Source organism: Salminus brasiliensis, chromosome 4, assembly GCF_030463535.1.
Source record: "Salminus brasiliensis chromosome 4, fSalBra1.hap2, whole genome shotgun sequence".
NCBI lineage: Eukaryota > Metazoa > Chordata > Actinopteri > Characiformes > Bryconidae > Salminus > Salminus brasiliensis.
In genome coordinates this window covers 27585382-27598227 of record NC_132881.1, presented here as the reverse complement: position 1 = coordinate 27598227, position 12846 = coordinate 27585382, and the positions used below count along the sequence as shown (strand labels likewise).

Here is a 12846-nt window from a genome sequence, read left to right as displayed (position 1 = left end):
GACTAAGAAATAATTATTCTTCATAAAATCACCTGTTCCACAATTATTGGCACCTCTAACCTTTCTTAGGAAATAAATGTAATTAAAGTATTTGTCAATTCTACAGTAGTTTACGAAGTTGATCAGAGTATGTAGGAACATTTAATTAGTAATTCACAACTTCCTGTTTCCCTGGGGTATAAATATGATGTGAAACAGAGGCCATTTCAACTGGGACCGTGTGCTTTGGTCAGATGAAACTAAGATAGAGCTTTTTGGCAACAAATGCTCTAAGTGGGTCTGGCATAACACCTCATACCCACTGTGAAATATGGGGGTGGATCAGTGATGCTGTGGGCCTGTTTCTCTTCCAAAGGCCCTGGGAACCTTGTTAGGGTGCATGGCATCATGAATGCTTTGAAATACCAGGACATTTTAAAACAAAATCTGGTGGCTTCTGCCCAAAAGCTGAAAATGGGTCGTCACTTTCAGCAAGATAATGACCCAAAACATATGGCCAAATCTACACAGAAATGGGATGGTCTACAAAGATCCCTCTATCTGTATTCTCCCATCTTGTGAAACATAAGAGAAGATTAGGTGCTGTTTTGTTGGCAAAAGGGGGTTGTTCAAAGTATTAACATCAGGGGTGCCAATAATTGTGGCACACATGATTTGATGTTAAACAATTATTTCTTAATGTGGGATTTTTTTCCTACTGAATAAATTCACTTGAGTTAAAGGTTGGATTTTACTCTTTTTTTCCATCGTGGTTCTATATTATTTAGAAAAAACTCAATTTATTAGAAGCTAAAGAACGCATCTTAACCAGGGGTGCCAATAATTATGGAGGGCACTGTATGTACATCTGACTGGAATACAGAAACGAAGCACAAAAAGCAAGCTGAAGTGCTACTCAGTCAAGCAGAAACTGTAGTTTTATACATTAAACCTCTGTCTGGAATCAACAGACACACACAGACAGTAAATTGCAGTGCTATCTGGCCCTGGAAGACTGTATCGACTGCAGTGAGTGATATAAAACTGAACTGTGCTGACACAGTGCGGACTGCGTGAGCACAGCCCGCTAGCAGAAGAACATGATGCCAGCAGTGACAAAGCAATATAGAGTGAGCCCTCTTCAGAACTCATACCTACACATCAACACCGGCTCAGACTTCAGGTCTAGCCACATTATTACTAGTGCCAGCCTCACACCCCTAACCTGTTCAAATGTTCATTTCCCTAGCATTCTGAACCCTAGGTTTTCAGTAAACAGCCACTTCATTAACACCATCTCCTTTGTTTCTGCACTCACTGTCCATTTTATCAGCTTCACTCACCATATAGAGCACTGTGTAGTTCTATAATTCCAGGCTGTAGTCCATCTGTTTCTCTGCATACTCTGTTAGCCTCCTTTTACCCTGTTCTTCAATGCTCAGGACCCCACAGGACCACCACAGAGCAGTGTATTATTTGGGTGGTGGGTCATTCTCAGCACTGCAGGGACACTGACATCATGGTAGTGGTGTGTTAGTGTGGATATTTCTGGCTACTGCTGCTCAGTCTGATCCACTCGTACAAGCAGAACACACACAAACACAACACTACCATGCCAGTGTTACTGCAGTGCCGAGAAAAACCCACCACCCAAACAATACCTGCTCTGTGGTGGTCCTGTGGGGTCCTGACCATTGACTACAATACAGAATTACCTAACCACCAAGTGCCCCTATATGGTAAGGGAAGCTGATATAGAGACAAGGGACAATGGCTTTAATGAAGTGCTGGGTCAGTGTATAATTATGTTGGATTTACAACAAATGGTTTGGTCCCACAGGGTTCTTTTTTTAGGGTCTAGGAAACTGATGTTATGAGAGTACAGTTAAGAGGGTGAAGGACTGAAGTATGTGCCTAAGTACAGGGTGTAATGTGGTAAATCCTGTACACAGACTTACAGACAAAAAGACTGGGAGACTGAGAGAGAAAATGAACTAGGAAGATACACAGAAAACAGTTCTGCAGAGACATAAAGATGGAACAGCAAGGGCAGCTTAATATCCACCATGACTCATTTCAACACACCTCAAAAATAGCTTTACAAGAGGGGAATTTTTATAGAGCCATAAACCTACAAACTCTGTAGGCCAGATGACAAGCAGCTACGCAATATTTGCCACATACCGATAGAGATGGGCGTGCTATTGCGAACCTAATCAGAAAAACACACACACACACACACACACACACACACACACACACACACACACACACACACACACACACACACACACACACACAAATAAAAGCATGAATCAATACCGGCCAGCCTCAGCCGAGCCAGCGTTTTCTGCCAAGTTTCCACTGAAACCGTGTGATCTGACAATTAGCCCTGGAGTAAGGCACCTTGCAGGCTAACGCTGCGAGAGCTCATCTCCTGTTTTCAGCAAATGCACACAGCAGGTCAGATAAATCGAGCACAGAAACAGAAGGGTTTTCTTTCTTTTGTCTTTGGCCGTACACAAATAAACATAGCCCACCTTGCCACCCGGGTTTGCAGCGGCAGCGCTTGGTGCTGGTTTGGCACTGGCCCCGCACAGGGTAACCACAGTTCAAGGCACAGTATGACACGGCACACGCCTCTCCTTTCCAGCCCTCTTCACACTCACACTGCACCGTCTCACTGGAGTTAGCCAGCCGACACACACCATGACCAGAGCAGTTATTGGGACACGTATTTATCCTGGGAGAGGGGGTGGGGAAGAGTTACACACAGAGAGACAGAGAGAGAGTGCGTGTTAATAACTGGACAGGACAGAACATTAATTATAGACCATAATAAGGTGTTATTACTTGTTACAGAGTATGCATCATTACACCTACACTGTAGAAAAACCAGCATAATCAACAATATTCAGCTAAACAGACAGAGCTTCATACGCAAATACAAATGTGTCTTACACCTTAGAGAGGGACAACACAGGGAGTGAGAGAGAGAGAGAGAGAGAGAGAGAGAGAGAGAGAGAGAGAGAGAGAGAGAGAGAAGCAGAGAATGAGCAAGACAGAGGAGTGAGTCAGACAGAGAGGCAGAGTGAGGGTGAGAGAACAGAAAGAAAAAGATAAAGCAAAAATAAAAGCGAGAGGGGGACAGAACGAGGGTTAGAAAGAAGTCAAAGCAAAAATGAAAAAGGACAGCGAGACAGAGAGAGAAAAACAGAGCAAGAGAAAGCAACAATGAAAGAGTGACAGAGGGAGAGAGAAAAAACAGTAAGAAAGTAAGAGAGCTTGAGAGAGACAGAGCAATAAACAGAGTAAGACAAAGCAAATTGAAAGAGCAAGAGAGACAGAGTGAAAGACTGATAAAGATGCAATCAGAATCAGAATCAGAATCAGAATCTCTTTATTTCACCAAGTATGTTACCCATACAAGGAATTTGTCTTGGTGAGAGCAACACGTATGACAAGTAACAAAGAAACACAGAACACAGTCTTAAACTAAAGGAAAATTACACTAAACAATAAATAGGGTAGGGGATAAATAAAAAAAAAAGTAGAAAGTACTAAAGGTAATAAAGGTAATAAAGAGCTGAAAGATGTATTTACAGAAAAGAAAAGAACATCTGTACAGGTGTGCAAGCGAGACAAATCAAAAATGAAAGACAGAGACAAAAAATAGAAGAGTTATAGAAGAGACAAAATAAAAATGGGAGTGAGAAAGAGCCAGAGTGAGCGAGAGAAAGCAAGACAAAGCAAAAAAGAGCATGAGCGAGAAAGAACCCCAAACTAAAAATGAGAGAGAAAGAGACAGACAGACAGCGAGAGAGAGAGAGTAAGAGAGAGACAGACAGCGAGGGAGAGAGAGAGAGACAGACAGACAGACAGACAGCGAGGGAGGGAGACAGCCAGCACGCCAGCGAGAGAGAGAGAGAGAGAGAGAGAGAGAGAGAGAGAGAGAGAGAGAGAGAGAGAGAGAGAGAGAGAGAGAGAGAGAGACACAGACAGCCAGCAAGGGAGAGACAGAGAGAGAGAGACAGAGAGACAGAGAGAGAGAGAGACAGAGAGACAGGTCATCGGTAATAATACAAATATTAATTTCAGTTTTCATGAAGCTTCTTAAGAAGAGAAAGAATGCAGACCTTTAAAATGAATAAATGAATAATCTTCACTTCATTCTGGTACCACACATGACTAGCCTGCTGCACTGAGCAGCTCTAGCCAGAACAATAAGGAAGTACACCGGCACACATTCTGCACACACTTTCACCTCTTCTCTTACATAAGTAGTCACCCCCCCACCTTGTAGGATTCCTTAAGTACGTCTTGGACAATCATTGTATAATTTTGGTATTGAACCCTTGTTTTCCCTTAAATCACCAACAGAACAGGTGTAAACACAGACACAGCTGTGCTGACATTAGTCACAGAGTGTTAAATACAATTAGCTTGAGCAGATAAAGAAAGAGCGCGCCAGCCCGCTAACATTAGCTCTAGCCAGTTTTCTCAGCCCAGGAGCTGCTTTTAAACCTGCGCTGGTAATAGCACAGCTACTGCTTCCCCGATTAGTAGGCAGCTCACTCTCCTCTACAGCTGAACAGAGCCCAGGGTGTGTGTACAAGGGCGTGTGTGAAAGGGAGAGCGGCAAACTAGTCAAGCATCTGTTTGATGTTCTTCAGTGAGCCTTGTTTTTCTGTGTGGATAAGAGAGGAGTGTCTGAAGGATGAGCATGAATGTGTGTTTGTAGCGAGAGAGAGAGACCGAGAGAGACACACACAGACAGACACAGAGACCGGGGGGGGGGGGGTTGTGTTTGATGTTCTTTTGATATCACACTCCACAGTGTTTCTTTGGGAGGGAAGGGGGGGTCCAAAATGAATGCTGTCGCTATAGAAACCGTACCAGTAAGCACCAGAACTCCCCAGACGTTGAGGCCAAAGCCATCAAACACATCTGTGTGCTCCCTCTTTCCCTACGCCACAGTCTTGTTACAGGGGACAACCCACAGGGTGCTCCGAGATGAGAGGAAAAAGACCCCATCTAGCTGGATGAGGAGTCATCAGTGCTGTTACGATCCACACTTAGATGTGACTTTCATCTTTGTGGTCACTAAGCAGTGGATTGGACCCATTAATATCTATGTGAAGGATGGAGACTTCAGTCAAATCTGTTAAATCTGTGAGGGAAGTGTAACATGAGCTTGAGTGTGGCGTCCATCAGAGCTTCTCCGTGCTGCTTCCTATGTGGTGCAGCTGTGGTAGAGCACAACGCATGGCATCAGTTAGATTACTGCAGTAGCTTTTCTATATTTCCTTCAGTGGACTCAACAGATTAGAACATCTGACCGAAAGGCAAGACGTGGGCTCTATACTGCCCTCTGGTGAGGTATACATGTTACCGAATATGAGAATGGAGAAACAGTCTCCTTAGATCTCCATTTTTGTCTGTTTCACTATTTGACATAATGTGACACTGTGCAAAACTGTTCTTTACACTGTGCGAAATTTTCAGGATTAACAGAAATGCTCCGAAATGACTTGAAATAAAATCTTCCATTGAAAGTTAAGGTTTTTATTCTTATGTAAAGTTTCCATTTTTGGCCTCTGGGTCTCCTAAGCGCAGATCTATGACTGGCCACACAGGGCTCTTACTCTATAAAAGAAAAAGGCACAAGACTCCACCTGGAGGGAAGCTGTCACCAGCAAAGAGATGACCTGGACATCCTGTTCAGAGCAATCCGGCACTTTAACAGGGGGAAAAGGTAGATGGACTTTAACCGTTTTCTGTTTTGCAACAGGAAGTTATTGTTTTTTTAAGGGTTTCTTTTATTTCAGGTTTGTTTAGTTTATTTCTGGTCTGGTTGTGTTGCAACAGAGAAGTAATAAATGAGGAGACATGGCATCGGTTTACGGATAAAGTCTCGCCTTTCAACATAAAGGGCCAATCAGCTTGCTTGTTACATCACGGGACGAGGAACCGCCCCCGGTGACGTGGAGATAAACAAGATAAAGTGTCACATTATGTGCATTACTGACCCAAATGCTACAAACTTATGGGTTTTCATCAGATATTATCAGTGATTTACATTTGAAATGGTAATTTGACCTTCAGTTTCCAGTATTTTTGTCTCTCCCCATTCATAGAGATAGAGACTGGTCTTTCATGACTGCCGGGCGATGGCCGCAGAGTGAATGGACTTCCTCAAGGACTTATGTTGTGGAAGCAGTTTTGTAATTTTCGCACATGCTCAACCCCGCATAAACACTCCTGCAAATGTCTGGTTTTTGGTCTGGCAGAGGGTTTTGGGGGAAAGAGGCCATTCTCAAACTCCTGATTCTAGACTGGGCCGTCACAGCAATGATATACAAGACGATAAAATAAGACTATGTATAACGTTAGAGAAAATTCTCTGCTAATTGCAAACCATAATTCACTAGTCCAATTTTAGACTTTTATGGCCAATTAATTAAAAAAAAAAAAAAAGAAATCTCTAGTCCATATGTAGAATCTTACATTTTCTGTGGTCCACAGGTTTTCAGAGGTTGCCTAGGCACAAATGTGAAATTATTTATTTATTTATAAATCCCTTTAATAACTGTCTTAAACTCAGCCTGTCAATTAAACAGACACACTGCTTTTAAGAAATCAATAAAAAAAGCTAAGTGAACAAAATGGAAGCAAATGCTCTCCTTTCTGAAAAGCATTAAGAAATGCTAAAGACTAAATGTTCTCACCCTGTCAGTGACAGACTACTGTCGCAAACAGGAAAACCAGATTTTTAGAGAAGGACAGATAACACAGGCCTGATAGTGAATAGTGAAAAAAAGGGAAATCATTGGTTCTCCTTTTTGGAAAGTTCTGTTTCAGATGCATTTCCTCACCATATCTGAGGTAAAAAAAACAACTCAAAGAAACGATTTTGGGGTGATGTGCATTCAGAGCTCACCTGTAGGAAATGTTGAAGCCAGTAAGATTGTAGGCAGCATCACTGAAAAAGTGCAGGAGTGCATAGCCGGACTCGGACACCACCTCTGGAACCGTTTCATTGCTGTAGTGCTCAGGAACAATCAGTCCACTGCAACAAAAGAGAGCGAATATTAGTGTTGAAAACATACCTGAATGAAAGAAATCCATGTTCAGCAGGCTGAAGTTCTCAGATGATCGGATGTGAAGTACTGACAGCACTAAAGAAGAAGTTTCAGAAGAAGAGGAAGTCTTTTCAGCAAGAAAAGTGTGTTAAACTTTGATATAGAGGCAAACAATTAAGTACATAAGGATGTAGTGGAGCAGAGAATGAAGCCATACATCCTCTGTGTGTTGCTCTCTGGCCCTTTAGTTTATTAGCCGGTCCGGTGTCAGGACATATCCTATCCCCTGGGACACATGTTATCCCCTCTGAAATCATCTTACAGAAGGACCATTTAGGACCCAATACGTCAGCCAGCCGATGTAGCTAGCATGCTACTGGTTAGCCAATCGAGTTGCCCCGCCTTCATAGTGTTTTATATCTTGTGTTTTGTATCTTGTAGTTTTTTTTTCCTTTTACTTCGCTTTATTATTTTATTTGGATCCTAATTATATGCTGATCTTGCACAAGGTTAGCTCGATAGCGGATAGCAAGTGCACAATAACTGGCTTTACCTGTTGGTAACAGCTTTATATGCCAGTGTGATTCACATTTAATAAATAAAGTTAAATAGCAAGATTTTATCAAGCTAAAAACTTCAGAAATTATCAGTAAATATCTTTTGATAAATTTTAATCTGGCATATAAGTACGACAGCCGCGTGAAGAGGGACAATTAATCATGTGCGTGACTTTAACCAATGGAACAGTCGAGAGGACAGGATGTAAGATGCATGCATGCAAGATGGCAGAGTGCAGCACGAAACGTTCAGGTGAAAGAGACAGTCCAAATATTCTTCCAGTGGAAATCTCTAAGTTTTGTACATCAAGTCACCCAACATGTTGATGCAATACACCAGGTTAGGAGCAGGATAGCTGCAATGCTAACAAGCACAGCATGAGCAGAAAGGATCATACAGTGGAGGTCTGAGTCTAAGCCACATAAATAAGAAAATGATATAAATAAATAATATAATATTTGTAAATATCTAAAACTCATAAGTGTGTTTAGATGCCATTCTAAATCCACGTTTACAAAATCTTTTTGGGAATTGGAGCTCACATAGTGCTGATGTTCAGAACATGAATGTAGTACCAGACTAACTATCACCAGGGAAAAGCATGCCTATTGGCTCAGTGACCGTTACTACTGAGGGGCAGTGGTGGCTCAGCGGTTAGAGCACCGGGCTACTGATGACAAGGTTGTGGGTTCGACACCTTGCTGCCCACCGCTCTGAGCGTGTGTGCGTACAGTCATTGTGTGTTTTATAAGCAACACAAAATACCATATTCTCTGGACATAAGCTGGCCACTGCATGTTAATTTGCTACAGTCCTGGACTACAGCTGAAATGTGGGCTGATAACTGTAAATTCTAGACAAGCTTGAGTTGAGTGGTACACTCATGGCTCCATCCTCTCTAAACTGGAAACTGCAATATCAGCAAATCAGGGGAACACATGATTAATTGATTAAACAGGCAGATTAAATAGCAGTCTTGTATTTCTTTTGTATTTTTTATTTTTTACATGCTGTAGGAGGGAAGATGACTCTAAAAAGGTCAGTGGGCACCTGAAGTTTGTTTAGTGTGTCCCACTCTAGGTAGCGGCACTTTGTTAGCACCACTCGGGCCACTGGAGCAAGTTACATAGCCATCGGCAATGGGAGAAGGCTGCAAATCAGCACACTAAGAGAGAAATGAACGAGAGCAAAGTAAACAAACTGCACTCTCAAGAGGGTACACAGTGAGCGTAGCCTCATTTTTCAACAGCAGCCTTTACTTAAAGCCTTACCCTTGTGGAAAAGTCTGTTAGCCCTTCGCTTCTGGTCAAATCTGCCAGCCTGCACCCTTGTGGATACTTTAGCTTTCTTTCTTTCTTTGATTTAAAACACAGCCTTCAGCCCCCCTCCTGCTATGGAGATTTCTTTTCTTTCACACAGGTTGTTATGGCATGTGCACATTACAAACTTCTACACAACACAAGAGAAGACAGAGCTAACAGAAGGAGATCATTCAGCCTTAGTTGGTGCTAAGCCTTCCTCATTGGTCTGGTGTGTCTGATCCCTTAAAGGGGAATTCCACTAAGATTTCACCACTGTATAGTTAAATGCTTGACATGTAAGCCAAGCTATTCAGAGTGATTTGGTGTAAAATGATGCATGGTCAGGAGAGAAGAGGAAACTGTCAGATTCCTTTCAGTGGCGGCAATGGGAACCAGGGGTTGCAATGCCACAATGCTATTGCTATTATTCCCAATCAGGAGCTATTTTGCCTTGGAATGCCCAAGTTACTCTCCACAATCAGTGGATTTTGAAAACTATAGCTGTGTGCCAAACCGTACTCTATTCACCTTGCTCTGCAGGGTTGGAACAGGAACAGTAGCCGAGCTCAGCAGGGTTGGAGCAGGTTGTGACGGGAAAAGGCACCGCAACTAGACTCTGAGGTATGGCTGAAAATCCAGATTACTATATAGTGCACTATTGTGGGGAACAAAACTCGAGGTAGTGAACGATTTCGGACGCATCACTGTTTGCGTGAGCATAAACCATCCGACCAACGGTCTTCCTCAGATAAGCTGAGCACGAATCTTCAAACCAAACAAAGGGATGGATCATGGAGATTACACCACATCCTTTTAGTGTACATCGTTTGTAAGCTATTTCTTGCAGTGCATTGTGGGATCATTACAGTGCACTGAAAATTCGGCACTACAATTTCGGACACCACTATAAAATGGCAGAACCCCAAAGTAGTGCATTACATGCACAGGGCACAGTGCTGGACACAGCTTATGTTTAAGGTCAAAGGCTTCTCAAAACAACCATAAAGCCATGTCTTAAGCATAGCTTTTACAGGTGTTAAACCTTAGGTGTGTGGTTCCTCCCAACACCACTGTGAACAATTCTGTTAGTGTCTCTACAGAGGAACATTTTAGATCACTCACTCTTAATGACTGTTCACATTTTAGTCACTGAAATACGCACAGATTTCGCTAAATTAAGAGTAAAAGGCTGAACCACCTTGTTTCCATAATCAGAGGGGAAGCAGTGGGGTGTCAGTTAAATGGAAACTTAGGTTAGAAAGTAAGAGGCGTTCTCCTTCTGAACTTCACTTAACCCACAGCGGAGCACCTGTAATAAACACACTATATTAAGGGAAACAAAAACCCTGAAAGCTTGTAAGACGTGTGGAAACAAGAAGGTGCAAGATAATAATCATGTAAAGCTGAGCTTAGACTTTGTTTTTTTTTTGTTTTTTTTAAACACACATTTTTCATAAACATGCTCATTTACCTGAATGCAGCCAGTAGAGGGGAGTAGATAGAGTCTCCATCGTACACATACAGGTGGTCCCAGCTGCACTCAGTGGCGAAATGCTCAAAGCGCAGTCTCAGAATTGAGTTAGCCCTGCACACAGAGTAAACATCAGTGTGTGACTGTGCGTAAATGTTATGAATAATTCACAGAAAATGACACGGGAGTATGTCTGGACCCTTTTACACATGCACTCTTGACTACCGGAGTATTTACTGCTAATTAAACAGGTAGGTGTTAAGGGAGGACACAAGAATTCCCATTAGAGTGGACCGGGGTGAACTTGTGCTCTAGTACAACATCTGGGAAATGACTAGACTGCTTTGTGTAAACAGAATAAATTGCTGGTGATGTGATCAAGCCTTCATTCAGCACAATAATGTAGTGTAATGTAATAAACAGCATAAAATGTAATACCTTACATTATAAATTAAACAGAAAAAAATCAATGTTCAACATACACAAAAATAGGGGTGTAACAAGAGTCACAGTTCGGTTCACGCCACAAAAACATTACACTAACCCTAGTTAGTGCACATTAACCCGACGTGTAAACTTGTTTTTTGCCCCAAATGTTTTCAGAGCGTGATTTCACAACTCCGTGAGCTTCCACACGTTCCAGTACCTAGATTCCAGTTGTTTCTGTGAATTGCAGCAGTCCTTTAGTTGCTCTTCTCTTTAGCTCTCAGCAGTCTGTAAGAAGGGAGCGCCAAACTCCAACCAAATCTGTTTGTACAGTCAATCGGCCAATAGCTCGATTTTGCGTTAGCGACATTCACACTGAACGCTAATGCTGCAACGGAGTCAGCCTTTTTGGCCTGCAGTGGGCATGGCCACAGGAACCCCCAGCCACCTGTGAGGTCACATGCATACCCTCTTACAACACATAATCGCCCTAATCGAATCATCAATCCAGAACATTGAGAGCAGTGAGAGGTAAAGAATAAACAGAGGTAAAAATGAGCGTCTGAGTCCCACGCTCTCTCTACACGCGGAAGCGAGAGGCAGAGAGACGAGAGGGAGAAGCATACTAATACTCCTACACTACAGTTTCCACAATATCATGCAAATCCAGTGGCCTTCGGGTGGCCCGCGCGCTTATGGAATTACCGCAATTACAGTAATTATCTTAATAGTGTGTACCGTGTTTTGTCCATGCGACAGCATACCAAGGCAATTCGGGACAAATACATGTACTGTAACACCCCTATTAAAAACTGAAAGCAAGTTAATAACGCAAATCATTTAAATACTGTGGCAGATACACTGCCTTGGTTTCAACTAAATCTTCCAGATTCAGGCATCAAGTAGCAGTATTTCTAATACACTTCTTTATTTGAGTCTGAGGTCTGTGCTTAAAAACGAAGAAAGTGAACTATGCTTACTTTCCCGAAAACGCCCTACACTTTATACCATCCAAACATGGCACGCTAGAGGACAACCCAGGCTCTCGTCCAACATCTAGCTTTACCAAAATAGCTGGATGCAGACCACTGCAGCATCCAGCATTTTTATATAGACGCATTAGAGTAATGCAGCAATCATCTTCCTTGTCCAGTTCCAGATGGTCAGCCAAGGAATCAATGAATGGATGAAGGCTTTTCTGAATAGAATAGTGGAACACTGTTAGAATGCTCATACCACCACAGACACGAAGTCAAATTATTGATGTCCGTACGTTTATAGGCAGGTATGGTATATTCTCAACTTCAGAATGACAGTCATTGTGAGTTTTAGGGGCAGCATGGGGTCCTAAGAGATCCAGTGTCAGCATGTGCAACATTCAGCATCAGACCAAGGACAAATAGGGACACAGCAGGGAGACCCAGCGTCAGGTCCAGCGAGGAGACCCATTGATACGAAAAACAGGAAAACCATCATCAGAACCAGTAGGAGAGTCGTCACCAGGTGTAATGGGCAATCCAGCATGAGAACCACTGGGAGACCTTGTGTCAGAACCATGCTGGGAGTTCCAGCATAAAGATCAGTGATGAATAGAGGGGAGAAAAAATAAATAAATAGCCTTATGCAGCTGGACTATGGTGACACAGATACTAGGGAGGTTAATGGACATTTAGTGACCTTGCATCAAAAGCTTTTGTCCAATTCTGAGCCCTTTTCACAATTGTGATCAGTGCTAATGTCTTAGCAACTAATTTTATAGTGATGTTCTTGCCTGGCCATCATTACTAGAGTGCCTTATTCTCCATAGTGAACAAGGGCAGATCTGTTTGGTTCTTGATGTTTTTGCCACAGGAACACAGAACTCTCATCTCAGGGCTTTTAGTATGACATCATCTGTCTCATCTGTCATAGCCTGTGGTCCATGTCCTATAAAAGCCCAAAGGGTTCAAAAAAGCAGAACTGATACTACAAGGAGACTCGTTGTTCTTGATCTGTCAGACAAAGGCTAGTTATTACATTAGCATAAACT

The 12846-nt window shown here is 42.5% G+C and overlaps 1 protein-coding gene across 2 annotated transcripts in view; it reads right to left on the bottom strand.

The window, feature by feature from the left end:
* Positions 1-12846, bottom strand: part of atrn (attractin) — an 85935-nt gene that overhangs the window by 64548 nt on the left and 8541 nt on the right. For both annotated transcript variants that reach the window (XM_072677831.1, XM_072677832.1), the window contains exons 3-5: positions 10392-10505; positions 6920-7048; positions 2520-2722 (exon numbers count right to left, since the gene is read on the bottom strand). In XM_072677831.1, the coding sequence (XP_072533932.1) occupies positions 2520-2722; positions 6920-7048; positions 10392-10505 (446 nt within the window). The remainder of the gene's footprint in view (positions 1-2519; positions 2723-6919; positions 7049-10391; positions 10506-12846) is intronic.